Genomic DNA, 18,935 nt, shown 5'->3' with positions numbered 1-18,935 from the left:
AAAGATCTCTTTAAGAATTGGGTCTTCTTCTAGTATGGGTTGCAATTGTTTGAGGATTTTCTTGTGTAGGTCCAGGGAAGGGTGATATGGCATAACTAATGGTGTGCGATTTCTGGGAATTTCCTTTTTGTACTGCAGGAAATTTTCATATGGTATTCAGGTGGCTCTTTCAAAAGTGCGATCTCTTCCTGGAGGAGTGTCCTTGTTGGTTGAAGGCCCTTTTGAAATTTGTGAGGTGGCATTCACAGGTATTCTCTTCTGTGCAAAGGAGGAAACCCCAGCAGACCTATCATGTCAAACCATGAAACCCTAATGGAAGAAATACCAGGTTTCATCAAATCCATCTTAAAACTGCTAGTCATGCAAAAACCAAGTTTAATTTAAAACAACAGACTTTCTGCAAAAACTCAAAAACATAGACCACCTTCCCAACAATACCCCCTAGGCACCACGGATGTCACTAGCTTATACACCAACATCCCACACCAGGATGGCATCCAAGCCTGCCTCACATACCTATGGGAATGAGATTACAACACCAAGTACAGACCTCAAGATAATCACTGAACTCTCATAATTCATCCTCACAAACAATAACCTCCATTTCAACAACCAACACTTCCTCCAGACCACAGGCATGACTGCAGGCACCAAAATGGCCCCACAGTATGCCAACCTTTTTATGGCGCGCCTATAAGATCTGCTCAAGAGCTGCACCAAACCTGTACTACACCTGAGATACATAGTTGACATCATCATTTGGACTGAAACCCTGCAGCCTGATTGAATTTCTGGTGGAAATCAACAGTTACCACTCCTCCATCAGACTATCACTTGAATACCCAAACACCAGGATTTCCTTTCTGGACACCATGATCAATATCAAAAATGGTAAAATTCAAACCATTATATATAAGAAACTCATGGACCAACATGCATATCTACACAGAACCAGCAATCACCTTAAACACACCAAGAAAGCTGTAATTTACAGGTCAAACTCTGACACCACCAAATTGGCACTGAGGAGAATACCCGTGATACACCACCTCACAAATCTCAAATGGGCCTTCAGCCAATGAGGACACCTCCAGAGACACAGATTGCATCCTTGAAAGAGCCACCTGGATACATGAAAACTTCCTGCAGTACAAAAAGTAAATCCCACAAATTGCACACCATTAGTTATGACATATCATCCTTCCCTGGAACCTACATGAAAAAAAAAAAAAATCGCTCAAACAATTGTACCCATACTAGAAGACTACCCAATTCTTAAAGAGATGTTTCCTGAACCACCCATCCTAGCCTTTCAACAAGCACTAAACCTCACCAACCTCATCATCACCAGAAGCAAACTCCCTGTGACCCAAACCACACCCACTGGATCCAGACCATGCCAGGACAACAAATGCAAAACCTGCCAACACATCTCCACCACCCCTACAATAACTGCACCCCACAACAGAACTATCACCATTCCTGGATCTTACAGCTGCACCTCCAGAAATGTTACATCTCATTCAGTGCACCAAATGCCCCGATGAAAAATATGTAAGAAAAAAGAAACAACAGCTATTCACCAAAACGCACACATACTGAAAATCTATCAAAGACAAGAATACCTAACTACTTGTGGAGGCACACTTCTCACAGGACAATCATGCCCTCTCCCATCTCTCAGTTCTAATCCTCAAAGGGAACTTACAAAACAGCTTTCATAGACTAGCCTACAAACTTCACTTCATAAATTTACTGGATACAAAAAGTTACAGACTCAATATAGACATTGGATTTATGAAACATTACAACATGCCTGACATCTGATTCACCAGGTACCTGCCAGATTTGACCTCTTACATTTTTCTTTTCCCCTGCCTTCTCTCCCCTACCCTACTTCTGTCTTGTGTTCTCCTAATGTTAAGCTATTTCCTTTTTCACAGATGGCCTCTTCTATCCTGAAATACTACCACCGCAGCGTCTCCCTTACTCACTTTTGACCTTTTTCCACCATTTTTCCTCCCTCCCTTCCCTACTTCACTTTGTCTTTTTAACTTCTACCCATTTCCAGTCTCACCGACATCCTGTCACACTTTTAGCTTCTCACATTTCTTGGAGTCCCAGAACAGCAGAGACTCCCTATGCCTCAAGGAGGGTGATTGTGTCTGAAGGCTTGCTAAGAACTTTTTTCCAACTACTCAGTTGGTCTAAGAAAAGATATCATATTTACTCAAAGAACCTTGCTTGCCTAGGTCCTTAGACCATCACAGGTACAACCAAAAACCCACCAAATATGATGAGTGAAGGCTCAGCAGAAGAGGAAATTGAGCCTTGGGTTTTTAATTCCAGTATAAGGAACCTTTGTATCACCCAAGTGATAGAATTGTCTGAAAAAAAATTAACACACTAGCTTAACTGAAATTATTACAACAGTTAGCAAGGCAAGCACACTTCAATTGCAAATTGACTTCACATACAGAATTGTTTTTGCTTTTGGCTAGGATTGTCAAGGAGACTTAATTCAACCACCTTTGAATTTTAAGTGGTTTTGTACTTTTTAAAATCCCAGCCTTATATAGCATGATTTCCTCTATTTTTCTCCAAAGTATTTGCAGGACTCTACTGTGGTTTTGTATGCTAACTGCAATGTATACATGTGAGATGCTACATTCCAGTTATGCTCAGCTACATATGGTCCTTATCTCTTGTAGCTAACCAGAAAAAATTAGAATAACCCAATGCTGCTCTGACCTGCCCAGGGATCAGGATTTAATCTGGGAATCAGTTCACAGAGAACCCCCTATACTTATATTTCTATACTATGTAAAAGCTCAAAAGCAGAGAAAATCCAGCCCCAGGTTTATAACATTAGATATTTCTTGGTAATAAATGTTATACAGTTGATGTCTTCTTAACTTCTTTTATTGAATATCTTGCCCTTCTGTGGTATTTAAGTGAAAGGGTTTGTAGTTGGTAAGTGGCAGCATACTGCATATTTTTGCAAGAAGCAAACTAGGATAAAAAGAAGCAGCAAGAAACTATTTCAGCTCATTCTATTTTCCTTTGAGCAGCAGGGCAGAGGTCTATGGAGCACTGTCAGCTCCTCAGGAATGAATGAAGGGGGGCATGAAATATGCTGACCACTGGAGAGCTGGGGAGGGGGAAATGGAGGCTTAGTCTTACCTGATGAGCCTCTTCTTACTTGGAGGGCAGCTGCTGCAGCAAATGCTTGTACTGCTGCTGCTGAGCTCAGCATGTGCACCTCCTGGTATCCATTCTTTCTCCTCCCCAATGCCTGGGTGCAGGGCTATGCCTCTAATGCCAAAGCCTCCTAGAGAGGATTACTGTCATTCCATCTCCCAGATAACTTGTTGGGTGCAGAGCTGTGTCTGCCCAGTTCCTATGGTTAGGCAGGGGCAAGGAAAAACATCATCTGCTGTGGCAGAGACTCATAGAGGGAGGGAGCCATACTGTCTCCCCTCTAAGTTGGCATCCAAGGCTGGTGTCCTGCTCACCACCATCCTAGTTACACTGCTGCAGTACAGTTAAAATATTCCCTTTTGTACAGATACTCTCTGCATTTACTGACAAAGAACTAACTGCATATGCAAAAGCAGGAGCTGTTGCTGAAGAAGTTCTGGGAGCAATTAGGACTGTGATAGCTTTTGGAGGACAGAAAAAAGAAATTGAGAGGTCAGAGAATTATTTTCTCTCAGTTAATTTTAAAATATTTGCTTTATGTGTTTTAAATTTTACTTTTCTTTATTGCTAAACATAAGTTTAAACAATAGACTGGCAAGTTGGGTTCTACAAGTCATCATTTAATAAACCTAGAGTACCATTTTATCTAGTACATTTGGGGTAGTTAAGTTGACTAATTAGAGTTTTATTCATCAGTTTTATTACATACTGAATGATTCTTTATTTTTTCAGATCCTCACAAATCAAGCAGGCACATGATCCCTACCCCAAAAGTTAACTAAATTTAAAAAAATAAATCATTAAACAAAACAAAACAAAAAAAAACACACTGTAAGGTATTAGGCAGAAAAGAAGCATGGGGAAAGAAAAGACCAAAGATCTCACCAATATGATCATATGCTTATTCAGGATTCTTCTCAATTGTTCCATTATGTTATACTCATTTATTTTATTGTATTATGGAACAGCATGGCTGCAATGTATTTGATCTTTTATCTATCTATAATAATTACCTAGTATAACCATGAATCCTGACTGGGACTTGCCAGGCTCAAAGTTCAACAACCACTAGGTTATGCAAAGTAATCACAGCCAAGCCCTGAACTGATGTGCTCCCTTATGCTTCAGCTTTCAGTTCCATCTGAGTCTGATTGGTACAGGGGCTGCCTTGGGACTGTCTGATTACATAACTCACCTCAGAACCTTTCTTAGTCTTTAAGTGTTTATCACCAATATCTTATTGGACCCATAAATTTGCAGAGTAAATGGCTCAGGTGGCCTTAAATGTGATAGAGTGCACACTCGGTCATTCCAAGTCATCCACTCAGAAAATTGGTAGGCCTGGGTAATATGGGGAGTGCACAGGGTAGACGTGCTTGTCTATCAGAACTGTATTATGGTGATAGAATGATTGGCCTCTTTAAAAAAAGTTTGCAATTTTCCTTCCTTAGTCTGAGGAATGAATGACTCTGACGAAACCACATGCAGTTTAATGTTGAAAGGAGAGATGAGTAACTCTGAATAAAGCTTTAACTTGTATAGTGGTGAAATACAATTCACGCCTCTTGCCCTAATCTCAGTGCGTGCATCTACATGTGCAATTAACATGTAGCAATAAACTCTAGTGCAGTTTGTACCAGAGTTTATTTCTTCTGGGCACAGCATTTGCATGTGTGCCTGGCACATTGAACCACAGTGGTACAGCCTGGGCTGGCAGGGTTCTGGGGGTTCAGCTTGCCAGCCTAGGGCTTCTTTGCCCTGGCTCTATGTGCAGTGGAAGGGCTGGCTGGGACAAAAAGATGCGACATGGCAGGGCTAGCTGGTAGCTTGTGCCCCAGACACCATCTACACATGCATTTCAGTGCATGCAACTACTCCGCTTTTGGGTAGCACTTGTCCCAGACAGTATTATTCTACAGCAGAATTAATTAATTTACTGTACTGAACCCTAATATTGGCACACATGTAGACAGTGACACTTTACTGCAGAACTAGTAAGTCAGCTCCACAGTAAAGCGCAAGTACTGATGACCCCATTTTGTATGTCAGTTAAGTGGGCTATTTTAGTTTAATCTACTTTTCATGGACTACCTCCTTCATGAGAGAGGATACCATTTTAGCTTCTCAATTCCAGTGGGGTGCAGCAGTGCAACATATTTAAGGCAGGTATTGCTTTCTAAAGTAAATATGCATGCCCTTTATGCCCCACCCAGCTGAGCCAAGAAAACACAATTGAACAATTAAACAGAAGTGTAGTGAGAATATTAACAAGTCTGCTCCTGCAAGGGTCGTTTCATAGACATTAGGGCTGGAAGGGACCTCATAAGATGGAATCCAGCCCTCCTGCCATACTCAGGAAGTCTGCTGGGGTCAAATGATCCCAGCAAGACAGGCATCCAAATGTTTTCTGAATGAGTCCAGAGTAGGTGCTTGCATCACCTCTGGAAGGAGTCTGTTCCAGACCCTGAACACATGGACAGTAAAGAAGTTTTTCCTCATGTCCAGTCTAAAATTGGCCTTCCAGAAATTTGTGGCCATTAGACCCTATTATCCCTTAGAGAGCCCTGGTGAACAGCTTCTTTCCCAGATCCTGGTGTTCACGTCTTATATACTTATAGTAGTTTAACTTTTCTTTCATCAGTAATAACTCAAAAGTTTTCTCAACTTGTTTCAACTCAAAGTTTTTTTTCAATCAGTACCTGATTACTGATTGACAAAAAAAATCACGGACCTGGAAAATTACTGATGTGCAGAGCATAAAAAGAAATATGGTATTATGTGTAATGCTTTAAATAAAAAAAACTAACATGCATTCTTTTTGTGCAGATATCATAAAAATTTAGAAGATGCAAAACGTATTGGAATTAAGAAGTCTATTACAGCCAGCATTTCTATGGGTATTGCTTTTTTACTGATCTATGCATCATATGCATTGGCTTTCTGGTATGGAACCACCTTAATATTATCTGAAGATTATACTATTGGAAACGTTCTAACAGTAGGTGTACTTCCAGTAACTGAATCATTTAATTAGAACCACTAAATAACATATTGGGAACTTGTTTGGGTTTAAATGGAATGAATCAAATGCTACACTGAATTAGGCCTCATGCAACCCTGCTCAAGTGAATGGTGTTAAGTAGGCTTTACGTTCATATTGAACATGGCTTGCTGAATTTCATTTTTCATCCATGCCAAGTACAAGTAGAAATTTTGAAATTATCATTAGGTATGTCTTGAGATTGGTAGCAATATAAACATCTTTATACCTGTAAGTCACTTGTTTTGGTACAACAGAGGTCAATAAGGACCGAAAGTTATTTTCAACTAATGATAATCATAGTCAGTGGAATCAAGGACCCATGCTGTGATAGAGCTTTTATATCCCTGACCTATACCAGGGGACTAGAGTAAGGAAATAAACAACTTAACACCACTCCTGTGTGTTATTTATTATAGATATATATTTGATGTTTAAGGCCTATTATTAATGGATGGTATTCTTATCACTAAAATCATAATATTAATTGGCACTTAACTGAGACTTTGTATGGGATTTTAATAGAGGGTATAGTAATCCAAGGGAAGTAAAGTCATCATCTCACTTCAAGGTGATCTTTCTAGAATGGATTCTTGCAGTGATGTATGAAAGCACAAGACAAAAAAAAAAATCATTCTTCTTTTGAGTAAATGAACAGAGTGATAATATTAGATGGTGAAATATGAACTATTCCAATTCAACCATCCATTAACCAAGGGAAAAAAAAGGAATGCCAATGTGGATTTCTTCTATCTCATCAGATTGTGGTTCTGGTGTCTGTGCAGTTTTCGATCTAACCTCAAGGTCTAAATCAGAGCAAAACGAATAAATATCAGACTGGTAGATCCTCTTTTCCTGCTCTCACATACAGGGCTGGTGTAAAAGAAGGTACACATTGAGGGACTTGATAGATGGGACATATTAGCTCTTATTTCATGCATGCAGTGGCTCAAGCCAAAAGCTGGGGGGTGCTAGGGTATGCCTGCCAGTCACTGCCAAAGGGGAGGGAAGAGAGATTACCTCCAAGGCTGTCAGGCCAGGCACCAGCTGGAGCTAGCACAACACAAGGGATGCCACCCACCAGATTGGGGGGGGAAGGCAGATGCTGCCAGACTGAGGAGTGGGAATGGGGAAAAAGTTCTCTCTGAAGCAAGCACTATTGAACACAGCAATTTGCAAAGCATACAACAGGGAACTACCAAAAATCATTGCCTAAGCCAAGACACATCCCAGTAAAATACAGCATACACAGCTTAGTCCAATTTAAAATGTAAACGAGGAAGACAAGAATTAGTTTTACTAATCCTGGGGGGGGAAGAGTTCACAGTCAGGCATTCAGAAAGGCTTGGTTTAGGTATTCCCAGCTTTTACATGTTCTGCTTTATAATGTAAATGTAGTTCTCCACATCCTTTGGGAAAGCTGCCTGCAACTTCCCATAACTACACCTCCAGCATGCATGATTATGATTGTCACATCTTTGCCAATATTTCCCACCTCTGAGTCTGGTCCTGGAGGTCTTAGCTCTGGGCTCACAGGTGCAGGGCTTGGATCTGCATACAGGCACCTAGCTTGCCTCTTTCCTCCCTCCCTCCCTCCCTCCCCCCACATGCTGTGGAATTAATCCCCGCTCTGCCTGGCTGCAGGCAAGCCACAGAGACTGTGGCCAAACCCCACAAGGGTTCCAGGGGAGAGCGGGGATACAGGAAGGAATTAATTCTGTCCCTGCCTGGCTTCAGGCAAACCATGAAGGGTTGGCAAACCCCATCTGCAGTCCCCAGGGTTTGCCAGCAAGTCCGGGGCCAAAGGGAGGAATTTGCCTTGGGGGCCATGGCAGGCCAGCATCTGGCCACACCCTGGCCCAGCTAGAGGGCAAAGGAGAGCAGCCAGCCCAGCTCACTGGAGCAGAGAGCAGAGCTCCACCCAGCCCAGAGAGTATCCTGGGGGACCCCTTAACTTAAACCAGCAAGGGGTCTGGGACAGACATTGCATAAACCAGTTTAAGCCAAATCAGTTAAGTCAGATACTACATTCAGCCAGGTTTATCTTAAACTGTTTTTGGTCATTTTCAAACTGGTTTATATGCACACTGAAACTAGGGATGGACATTCAAAAAAGCCTGACCCTGAATTGATTCAATCTTTGCTGGTTAGTCAACCTGCAAAGCTTGAACCAATTTGGAGGTGGATACACATTCCCTTTCCATTCCAGATATGCAGGCTCAGACTAGAAGTAGGGTGGTGCTAGAGCAGCCCTCCCTTCCAGAGTACTGAGCTGAGGGGCTACATGGCCAGGCCCTGCTAGGACACTGATTACCCCAGCAGGGAATTGATAACAGTATTTCCCCAGAAGAAAACATTACCAGCTACCTGTTGATTCTGCCCACCACAGCACAGGCCACAGCCAGCATATGGTCTGCTAGCTAATACACAAATACCACTCAGCAAGGTGGGGTGGGGGGGGAAGAAAACAGAGCTGTAAGTCTCTGCTAGAGCTGCAGCCAGGGAGCAGAGGGGAGGGGCCAGCTTTGCTCTGGAGCACAGCACCCCACCCAGCCCAGAGACCATGCTGGGGGACTCCGATTCAACTTAAGCCAGCAAGGCATTCGGGACAGACTACATAAAACTGGTTTGAGCCAAATCAGTTAAATCCAATACTATACTCAACCAGATTCATCTCAGACCAGTTTTAGCCACCTTCAAACTGGTTTGTGTGTACTGAACATGTGTTCTGTTACAGGTTTAAACCAGTTTCTGATCACTTAAACCAGTTTGTGTGTAATGTCTGTCCCTAGCTGTTATGGGCATTTTGGAGTACTATTCAATAACAGTATTGTTAGGTGTGGAAACATGTATACATGATTCACAAGGTAAGCCTTGGGGATTTCAAATAGGAATCCATTCTGTCAAAAAATATTAGGACTTGTTGCTTGAGGTTCTCTGTAAAGGAAGAATTTCTCTATTATTTTTAATAGTCAAGAAATGAGTGAAAGTAAAGACTTAAAGTTGGCATTTTCTGAAGAGTGTCTTGAGTCTAAAAAGTTCAAGAACCACTGATTTAAAAAGTAGTTGTCAAGTGAAGAGCAGAACAGTATCTTTCATCAGCATTTATATTCTGTTCCCAGGTTTAGAGGGAGGTGGTACTTTAATACATAAAGTAAACCTGGTTGGCTCAGTGCTTGCTGGAGTTAGGACAAGCTTGTCTTTAACTCTTCTGAAACCCAGCTGTCAGTGACTGGACAAGATATTCTTTTTTAAAACAATAACCATATTTTGTATTAATTCTGTGTCAGAAAAGGATACAAAACTAAGCCTAGCAAGCGATAGATTTTTACAGACTTTCGCAGTCCCAATACCTCCCCCTTCTACCTCAGAAAGGGAAACTAGGACACAGGAGATGTTAAAGGAGGGAGGGAATGCTGTCAATTTCCAATGCAACTTTTCTGTCTCCTAATATTGTCTTGTCTTTTCTTTATGATGTAACTGATACAAGTACTTTCCCCTCTCCTCAAAGTGTTTTGGGCTGCATTAGTGAATTGTTACAGTAGATTTGGAGGCATTCAGTACAATCATAGTTTTTGACAGAGTCTTGGTCTGCATTTTCAATGCAACTTGTCTTTGCAATCTTTAGAATACCCTAATTCTTCTTAAGATTCTCCTGTGAATGATCCACATTAGTCATAAGTCTTTGAGAAGAGTTTGCCATCTCAGAACTGCAAGTTGTCCCAGCTATCAGCATCATCTTTACAATACCCTCTTTGTAGTCATAATGTGAAGAAGCATGGTTTGCAATAGTTACGGAGTCCGTTTTCTCCCTCTTTACTTTTAGCTTTTGCTTAAGTAACTGCTCTTACATTCATTGATGCTCTGCATCTAGACTCCTTGGACTTGCATAACAAATATGAAGCCTTTTGAACTAATGTTAATTCATATTCATAAATAACTGTTGACATTAGCTAAGGTATGGATCAACATAAATTTTGACTGCTTTAAGAGGAGAGGGGAAGCTGCAGCTCAGGAGAGTACAAGTAGCTGTTATGCTGTAACTGTTAGGCAGAAGATAGGGTAGAGTGGAACATGGGAGACCAGCTGGTTCAGAGTTACAGGTTTCCCACACAAACCACAGTTTTGAGCATTCACACTTAATATTCTATATACCATTTTGGCTACCAAAGTATACAGTTTTGAGTAACCTTGGTTTTCTGTGGCCATGTATCAGCCCACCACCTCCCATTTTTCCCATAAGCTTTTTGGTCTTGCTAACCACAGGAACTTTCAGGAACCTAACCCTACCAGCCGGCAAGGGAAACCTGTATGAACTTTCACCAGCCTACTTTGTAAGGTGTTTCTGCCAATGTGGATCATTGTCTATGGAAGCTCATGCTTCTCTGAACTGTTTAGTCTCCAAAGTGCCACCTTGCATCTCACTTCAGAATAAAATGAGTAACCAACTGTAACTATGGTCTGAATGAACTTGTTGCAATAAAATGAGCTAAATCCATCCTTGTTAAAATGGACCTTAAATAGAGCTACAGAATCAGGCAAACAAAACTGCATAACAGTAGCTTCTTTTTTGACATTGCTGTAGTTGTTGCACCTGTCTGTACCCTTAGACTTATGACTAATGATCTGATAGTTTTTTGCTTTATTTTTCCTTCAGGTCTTTTTTGCAATACTACTTGGAGCTTTTGGTATTGGACAAACTGCACCAAGCATTGAGGCATTTGCTACTGCTAGAGGAGCTGCCTATGCAATCTTTAAGATCATAGACAATGTAAGTATCTTTGATGTGGGTAGCATTTGAAAACATAAGCACCTTGATTTCTAACATGTCACCCCCCCCAAAAAAAAATCACCGAAAATATTTCCATTGCTAGTGCTTTTATAGATAAAGAACAAGACAATGAGGTGGCACAACAGCTAATACTAGTGACATGGATTAAAAACTTCGCTCGCCTATGAAATTGTTTTAATCTAATCAATTTTAAAAGGTTGTATAGTATCTCTAAATAATTGTTGCACATAACGTAATAGAATTTCAGCTTATTTTTTCTTGGTTATTTTCTGTATAGGAACCAGAGATCAACAGTTTTTCAGAAGCAGGCTACAGACCAGACAACATTAGAGGGAATCTGGAATTCCACAATGTTTATTTCAATTATCCATCTAGACCAGATGTTAAGGTACTAGGAGTGAAGTCCATATGAGTTTCTGTTAAAAATAACTTCATTATTTTACTGAGATTGAAGTCACTGTAAATGAGCTTTTGTTTTTAAAAGCATCTGTATTTAGTTCTAGCTGTCAACTCAGTATGAAAGTTACAAATTGCCTTGCATTCAGTAGCATTTTACCACAAGTTAGTTAACTGGAATTAGCCAACTTGAGTTAACACACCTTTTCTTCCCTAGTGAACTCAGTCAAAAGTAGCTTTGTAGCAAAAGCTAAAAGGAACACTTGCCCTTGTAAGACCTAAATGTTTGAAATGTTTACAGTTATATAAAAAAAAAGCAACTTGGGATAAATAGTAATATAGTAAGTTTAAAATGCCCATAGTATAAATATGTTAATAATACAATAGAAAGCATCTTCAGTTGTGACAGACATGGAACTTCCCAAAATAAAAGACATTACATTTAGTTCATGATACATTGAATACATAAAGCTAAAACTACCTTCTATTACTGTTTAAATCTTATTTAATGTATGGTATTCTAAGAGATCCTAAACTAAGTTATCTTTAAATTATTTTTGAGAATCCATTTATTAAGAATGCCATAATGTCAAAGTCTTGTCATTTGTAATGGTTTGTTTCTGTACTTTGAAAGATCACTAACCTATCAAAGGGGAACTGTCCCCACATTATTTAGGTTCTTGGGGAAGGCAAAGGGAGAAAAATTTCATTTTTAGCCAATTTAATATGAAAACAGGATTGAAAAGAGGCTTGTCAGTTTCTCAAGGGATTGAATTAAATTATCTGATTCCCACTGGGTGCATCTACACATGCCATTAAGGTGATGTAATAAATTCTGGTGCAGTTTACACTGGAGTCAACTGCTCCCAGGCACAGTGTCTACATATGTGCCTGGGACCATAGCAGCTGGAGCCAGGGCAGAGCAGCCCAGGGCTGGCAGGTATCAGGCAGCAGAGAGGATAGCCAGGCCATGAAGATACTAAAAAGTGCAGGGCTAGGCTGCGGGTAGTCCCCACACTTTAGCACCCTCATGCCCCAGCCCAGCCCATCAACATTTACATGTATGTTTCTGCAGAGTTAGGTACTCTGCCATAAGATAGTATGGTCCCCAACAGTACTCTTTTACAGCAGAGCTGATGAATTTGCACCTTAATACTAGCGCACCTGTAGATAGTGATGCTTTACTACAGAGATAAATTAGCCAGCCACCCAGTAAAGTGCCTGTGTAGATGTACCCTCTGATATGTGACTTATGTTGGCCTCAGTGAAAGTTGGATAAGATGCTGGTGTTTAAGATGCATATATACAAAATATTCTGTTAAATGAAATAACAGAAACAAAGTTGAAATGATGAACAGCACTGATTTCTGTGCAGGTCTAATGTATATTGAAAGCACTGCTAAATGACTTGCAAGTAATCCCTGCCTAGCAAAAGTAGTAAAGCTAAAGAGTATAATCAACCTTCATAACATAATAAAAATTGAACCTAACCTTCTATCTACTCAAGTAAAACTATTCTGTGCCTTGTACATTTCTTGAGTAGGAAAGGATTATGCTTCAGCTTTATTTTTGTGCAGGACAAAGGGTCAGATCCAATGTCTACTGAGGTCAGTGGGGACCTTTATGTTCACTTAAGTTTCCTTAGGTTTTAAATTAAACTATCTGTTAATTTGACTTGTACCAATGGGAAGCATGTATTCAGTTGTCTTTCAAGTGTAAAGAATTTCCATAAAAATATCTGCAGAATAAAGACCTTTAACAGCCTTGAGACAGATCATGGATTTAGGATAGATTATTTCCTTAATTTTCAGATGTTACAGAATCACAGAAAAGTAGGGCTGGGAGTAACCTCAGGAGGTCATCTAGTTCAACCCCCTGCTGAAAACAGGGTCACTTCTGTCTAAATCATTCTAATCAAGTGTCTGTCTAACCATTCACTTGCCCTAAGCCGTTATCTCAAAAAATGTATCAAACTGCTAGAATTTTTAACTTGCGGTCTATGTACACAATAACATTCAGAAAAGAGACAGTGCGAGTCCAACAAAGGAGAGAATAATATGCATAAATTAAAGTTTAAATCCCATGTAGATGTTCTCATTCAAGAGTTAAATGGCCTTTATCCAAGGTGCCCTGATCTGGCCCCAATGCCAGGCCATTCAGCCCACAGGGTGGCTAATGGGTTTGAAGATTTGTTGCCTGGTGCCAGAGGGCGAGCCAAGGCTGTGCTGGGCCTAATCTTGGTGCACAGACTCAATCTGGCCCACAGACTGGTCCTGCACCATTCATCTAGCTCAGTAAGGGCCACGGCCTTAGTCTGTAACAGCTTAACTCCTAGGGCATCTAATACATGCTGGGGGTGGGGTGGGATTTAAATCAGAGCAGCTCCAAAAACTGCTCTAATTAAAAGCACCCACAGTGTCTCGTGTATTCAGCATCCTGCACTTCAAAATGGCAGTGAGAGCATTTTAACTAAAGCTCATTCAAGAAGCTTTAACTAAAGTGCCTCCACCACCATTCTGAAGCACAGAGATGCTGAATACATTAGAAGAACTGTTTATAGTGCAGTCAAATTCAAATGTTCTAATTTGCATAAGAAAAATTAAAAGGACTTTGAAGGAAGAGAAGTTTTCTCTCCAGGGTTATTTATATAAACAATATTTTATTACATCCAAATTCAACATAAATAGGTTCCACTGTAATTAATGTTCCCTATGACTTGCATGGTGAATGTTCATTAAAAAGGTGACCTTAACAAATGCTATATACCAGCACAACATCTAATGTAATATCTATATTATACGTATCTTCATATAATATTTGCAAGTATCTTAGTAGAATGTAAATTGATCTATGATGTAAATACTCTAAATTGTGAAATACACTGATTGGACAAAATTCTGCCATTAACTTGAAAAATTCCACTGAAATTACCAAAGTTTCTTCATATTTACACAAACCTAAATGAAACCAGGTCTATTATGTTTCTATTGATTGGTTAAATTTTCTTATGTAGGTATTGAAAGGCTTGAATCTTAAAGTTAATTGTGGCCAAACAGTAGCCCTAGTTGGCAGCAGTGGCTGTGGGAAAAGTACAACAGTTCAACTGATACAAAGATTTTATGACCCTGAAGAGGGCAAGGTAAGACACCAGACCTGGATGATTTATACACATTTCCTTAATTAATAAGAGCATCCTAATTGACAACTGGCAAATATAAAAGGTCTTCCTAAAGATCATAGATGTTAATCTTGCCAGAAGGGGATAACTTCGATTGAGACACTTACAGACATGTTTTTATTTAGATTACTCTTGATGGGCAAGATATTAAGACTCTAAATACAAGATATCTAAGAGAGATCATTGGCGTGGTGAATCAGGAGCCTGCCCTATTTGCTACAACGATTGCAGAAAATATCCGTTACGGCCGCGAAAATGTTACCATGGAAGAGATTGAAAAAGCTGTCAAGGAAGCCAATGCTTATGACTTTATCATGAAGCTACCTGATGTAAGTAAATCATCATTTGAGAGCATCCGGCTTTGTTTCTTTCAATAAAAAGAAAGTGCTTTACCCATAAGTCAGTCTCATAAGGAAGTTAAAAAAGGTGGTCTTCAATCATAGCTGGTTGAAAAATGATACCAAGAGTCATTTGTAATGATTCACTGTTAAACTGGAAGGTCACTTCAAGCAAGGTTCAGAAGAGACCTGTTCTGGGCCTCATTCTAACAAATATTTTTTATTAACAATTTGGTTGATAGGATAAGCAGTAGACGTCTAAAGTTTGAACATTAGAGCAAGCTGGGAGAGGTTGCCATCAATTTAGATAGCAGGATCAGTACTCAAAATTATCTAGATATATTGGACAGATGCTTTCAAATTGACAAGATTAAATTAATAAAAGAGTAAAGTCCTATACTTAAAGAGGAAAGATCAAACGCACCAACCAAATGGGGAATAATTTGTTAGACAGCAGCACAGTGGAAAAGTAGCTGTATACTGAAACTCAGTAAATGAGTCAGCACTGTGATATGGTTGCAAAAAACCACAAAATTTCATTCTGGGACATAGCAGCATGAATGTTGTTTATTAGACACAAGTAGTAAGTATTCTGTGTTATATGAATATGCATTCAGCTGATGCACTGTGTCCAGTTTGGGGAGTGGGGTGGGGCAGGAAATCACATTTATTTATTCAATTTATATCCGCTGCTTCCCAACAAAGGCTCTGGGTAGCTTACAATGAGAATAGAATAAAACAGAAAAACAAGAGAATAGAACAACTTTAAAGGGAACTAGAACATCAACCTAAAACAGAGACCCCCTAAATAATATGCAGACACACTAGAGAAATCCCAAAGGAGGACAGGAAGAATGCCAAGTTTAGATAAAAGCAGGACCTTTGAAGGACGAGTACAGGAATTGGGTTTGTTCAAGAGAAGCTAGAGGTGGGTGAGAAAGCTGATAAATTCTCCATATCTATTTGGAGGCTTCAAAAAGAAACTGGCTTAATATGCAGCCAAAAATTAGGCTGGGTGTTAGGAAAAAATATTTAGCTATTTATGGTGATGGAGCACTGAAACAGGCCATGAAGGGACATGTAAAAGTCTCTTATATTTGAGGTTTCCAATGGAATATCAGTTAGACATTGTTTAGTGACATTTTGTCCTGCCTCACTGCAGGCAGTTAAACTACATGATTTCTTGAGGCAGCCTTTTTACACTTCTGAGATTCTTTGACTGCAGACACTCAGATGAAGATGTGCTCTGGCTTTACAGTTTATCATTGACAGTTCTGGAAACATTTTATCTTGCAGAAGTTTGAAACTGTGGTTGGCGAAAGAGGGGCTCAACTAAGCGGTGGTCAGAAACAGAGAATAGCAATCGCACGAGCTCTGGTTCGCAATCCCAAGATTCTTCTCCTTGATGAAGCAACATCAGCATTGGATACTGAAAGTGAATCAGTTGTGCAAGCAGCTCTAGACATGGTCTGTATAGCTTTAAAACAAAAAGAACGACCAGGAAGCTAGTAGTTAAACCTTCAAAATTGTGTGCAAATACATGCAAGAAATAAGTGGATCCATGATTTGTAAAGGAGGGAGCAGCAACTGGCTCACTCTGGCCCCCAGGCAAGATAGAGACTGGAGGAAGGCCAAAAACTTGCCAATGTCTATCCCAAACAGCCATGCAGTTGGTCCAGTAATAGATATCACCCACAAAATGTCCTGCCATCTTCTGCAACTTGTGTATTGCCATGTGTATTGTTCTTACATTGGTCCCCTACTTGATTAATTGGGTTGAGGGTCTGCAGGCAAAGAAAGAATTACCTGCATCCCATAAACTGTTGTAGAGATGGTTGTGCTGTAGCAGGTACCTCCTGCAGTCAGGATGCATTCCACTGCTTCACTCATGTCCCAACATAGGATTATAGTTTTAGAAGCAAAACAGAGCTTCTTCAGTATTTGCACTGTCTCTATTCACTGAAACCTTCTCCCAGTTTGAACTGTTTGGGACCTCTCTTTTAGCCACTTCCCTGCTGCTCCTTGTAAACACAATGTAGTCCCAAGAGCAGCCATGATGCCCCCTGGTGGCTCCACAACTATGCCCTACTCTGCCCCTAGGGCACCTTCCCTTCTCACCTGCCATGCCTTGATAGAACAATACTAATAATGGCTGCCCATGGGTCTATGTGTGTTCCCAGTCCAAGTGGACTACTCACTAGGGTTTCATGGCACCCTACTGGTCTCTGTTATGCTCTGCTCAGTCCCCTTGCCTGGCAGCAGCATGGTTGCGGAGAGGCCCAGCATCTGGAATCTTAGGTTAATTGTGTGGCTCTAATCCTTCCCTACATCACACCCCATGCCTCGCAGGTATTACCATAATGGTGTTCTCTCCTGTGGGGCTTTAGGGCCTCCTCAGCCTCTGTTCCTTTACTCTGGCTAGGCCTTCCACTGTGTCAAACCTGGCTTTGAGGCACTAGCTCTGGTTTGGCCCTCAGACACTGGGCCCCTGCCCCCTACCTCCTCAGCCCCCTGGCCACTTCCTGGTCATGCCCCTCTCAGGCAGTGGGCCCCTGTCCCTTGTCTAGTTGTGTCCCTCTCTGGCACCAGGCCCCTGTCTAGTCACACCCTTCTCAGATGACAGGCCTCAGCCCCTGTCTGACTCTGTGGCCTCACTCTCTGCCAGGTCTGGGCTCACCACTCACTTGACTCATGAGCCTGCACCTGGCAGGCCTCAAGGCAACCATGTATCCCGCAGGCACTACTAGGACCTCTGTATACCACCCATACCAGTCCCAACCCAAACCATCAGTGTAGCCGCAATGTAAACAATAGGATGCTGGGCTATAATGTAAGGATAAAGGGGAAGCAGCCTCCTGCCCCTTTAAGGCAAACCTTTGAGCCTCTCTAGTGCCAGTATGGCTTCTGGCCCTGGGCTAGCCTTGTGTGCTTCTGGAGCCTCCCTGGGGTGCCACAGGTGAGATACACCAGTCCATTCAGGAGCCCTGCTGCCTGGAGCTCTTCACCCTGTGGCTGCAAGGGAGAGCCTAGCTTGCTAGTCCCAGCCCCCTTGGGCACTGCTGCTACACTCCTCCCAGAAGTTAGTTGTAGAATATGGAAGGGAGGAAGGAAGTCACAGATAGAGGCACACAGAGTGGCTAGAACTCTTTTATTCAACTCTTTCTCATCCAGCCCACTATATCAATCTGTTTCTCTACAAGCTTGAAGTGGAGATTGTGCCACATCTAGAGAATGGAGTGTCCTCCTTCCTGGTTCCTTCACAGATCTACAGGTTTCCCTTGCTTTATGCTGTACATGCATTCCTGGAAAACTGTACATAACCTGAATTTGTAAAGTGGGTTCCCTTTATGCAATGTAACAAATAAGGATACATTGCAAGACCTTGACTGTACTGACCCCCAGACCCATTTCTACCACTTACAAAAGTGGAGTCACACTGCGCCTGAGGAAACTGCAGCTCCAGAAGCACAGGTACCAGCTTCCCTGAGCAACAGCCATGAGCGCTGCTGCTGGGTAGCTTCATGGCTCACAGCTCCTGGGGGTGCCATGCTGACAGGGCCTGACCAGGTCAGGCTGCAGGGGTCAGCATTGCAGCCCAGCCTGGGCACCACCACCTGGCTCAGCCCCACAATAGATTTTTCTTCCTCCACCTATGGCCTCACACCCACAATGCACTGCACAAAGCAGCTGACTGCAGGCTTCCAGCACACCAATCACATAAGTGAATTTACCTTGCATATAACAATTTTTTTATCACATAAGAGTGAATTTGCCCATACAGGACCCACATAAAGCAAGGGAAACCTGTACTTAGTCTATGGCTTCAGCACTTGCAGAAGAAACTAATGCCTTCTGTAAGAACAGTGCTTAAGTTCCCTAACTTAACTCTGGCTGATTTACTTTTAACTTCAAAATATCTTGAAAACGTTAGTTTATAATATATTTGTGTGAGCTCGATGCCGAATTATATAGGACTGAATTAAGCACAGG

The 18,935-nt window shown here is 41.3% G+C and overlaps 1 protein-coding gene across 1 annotated transcript in view; it reads left to right on the top strand.

Moving 5' to 3' along the window:
* LOC109308457 (multidrug resistance protein 1-like) overlaps window positions 1-18,935 on the top strand; it is a 74,750-nt gene that overhangs the window by 18,660 nt on the left and 37,155 nt on the right. Inside the window, exons 6-12 of the mRNA XM_019532764.1 lie at window positions 3,569-3,693; window positions 6,028-6,199; window positions 10,899-11,012; window positions 11,311-11,421; window positions 14,443-14,568; window positions 14,733-14,936; window positions 16,242-16,412. Of these exons, the coding sequence (XP_019388309.1) occupies window positions 3,569-3,693; window positions 6,028-6,199; window positions 10,899-11,012; window positions 11,311-11,421; window positions 14,443-14,568; window positions 14,733-14,936; window positions 16,242-16,412 (1,023 nt within the window). The remainder of the gene's footprint in view (window positions 1-3,568; window positions 3,694-6,027; window positions 6,200-10,898; window positions 11,013-11,310; window positions 11,422-14,442; window positions 14,569-14,732; window positions 14,937-16,241; window positions 16,413-18,935) is intronic.

The sequence above is a fragment of the Crocodylus porosus genome, unplaced genomic scaffold (genome assembly GCF_001723895.1).
Source record: "Crocodylus porosus isolate Cpor-Errol unplaced genomic scaffold, CroPor_comp1, whole genome shotgun sequence".
NCBI lineage: Eukaryota > Metazoa > Chordata > Crocodylia > Crocodylidae > Crocodylus > Crocodylus porosus.
This window is presented reverse-complemented; position numbering and strand designations above follow the sequence as displayed.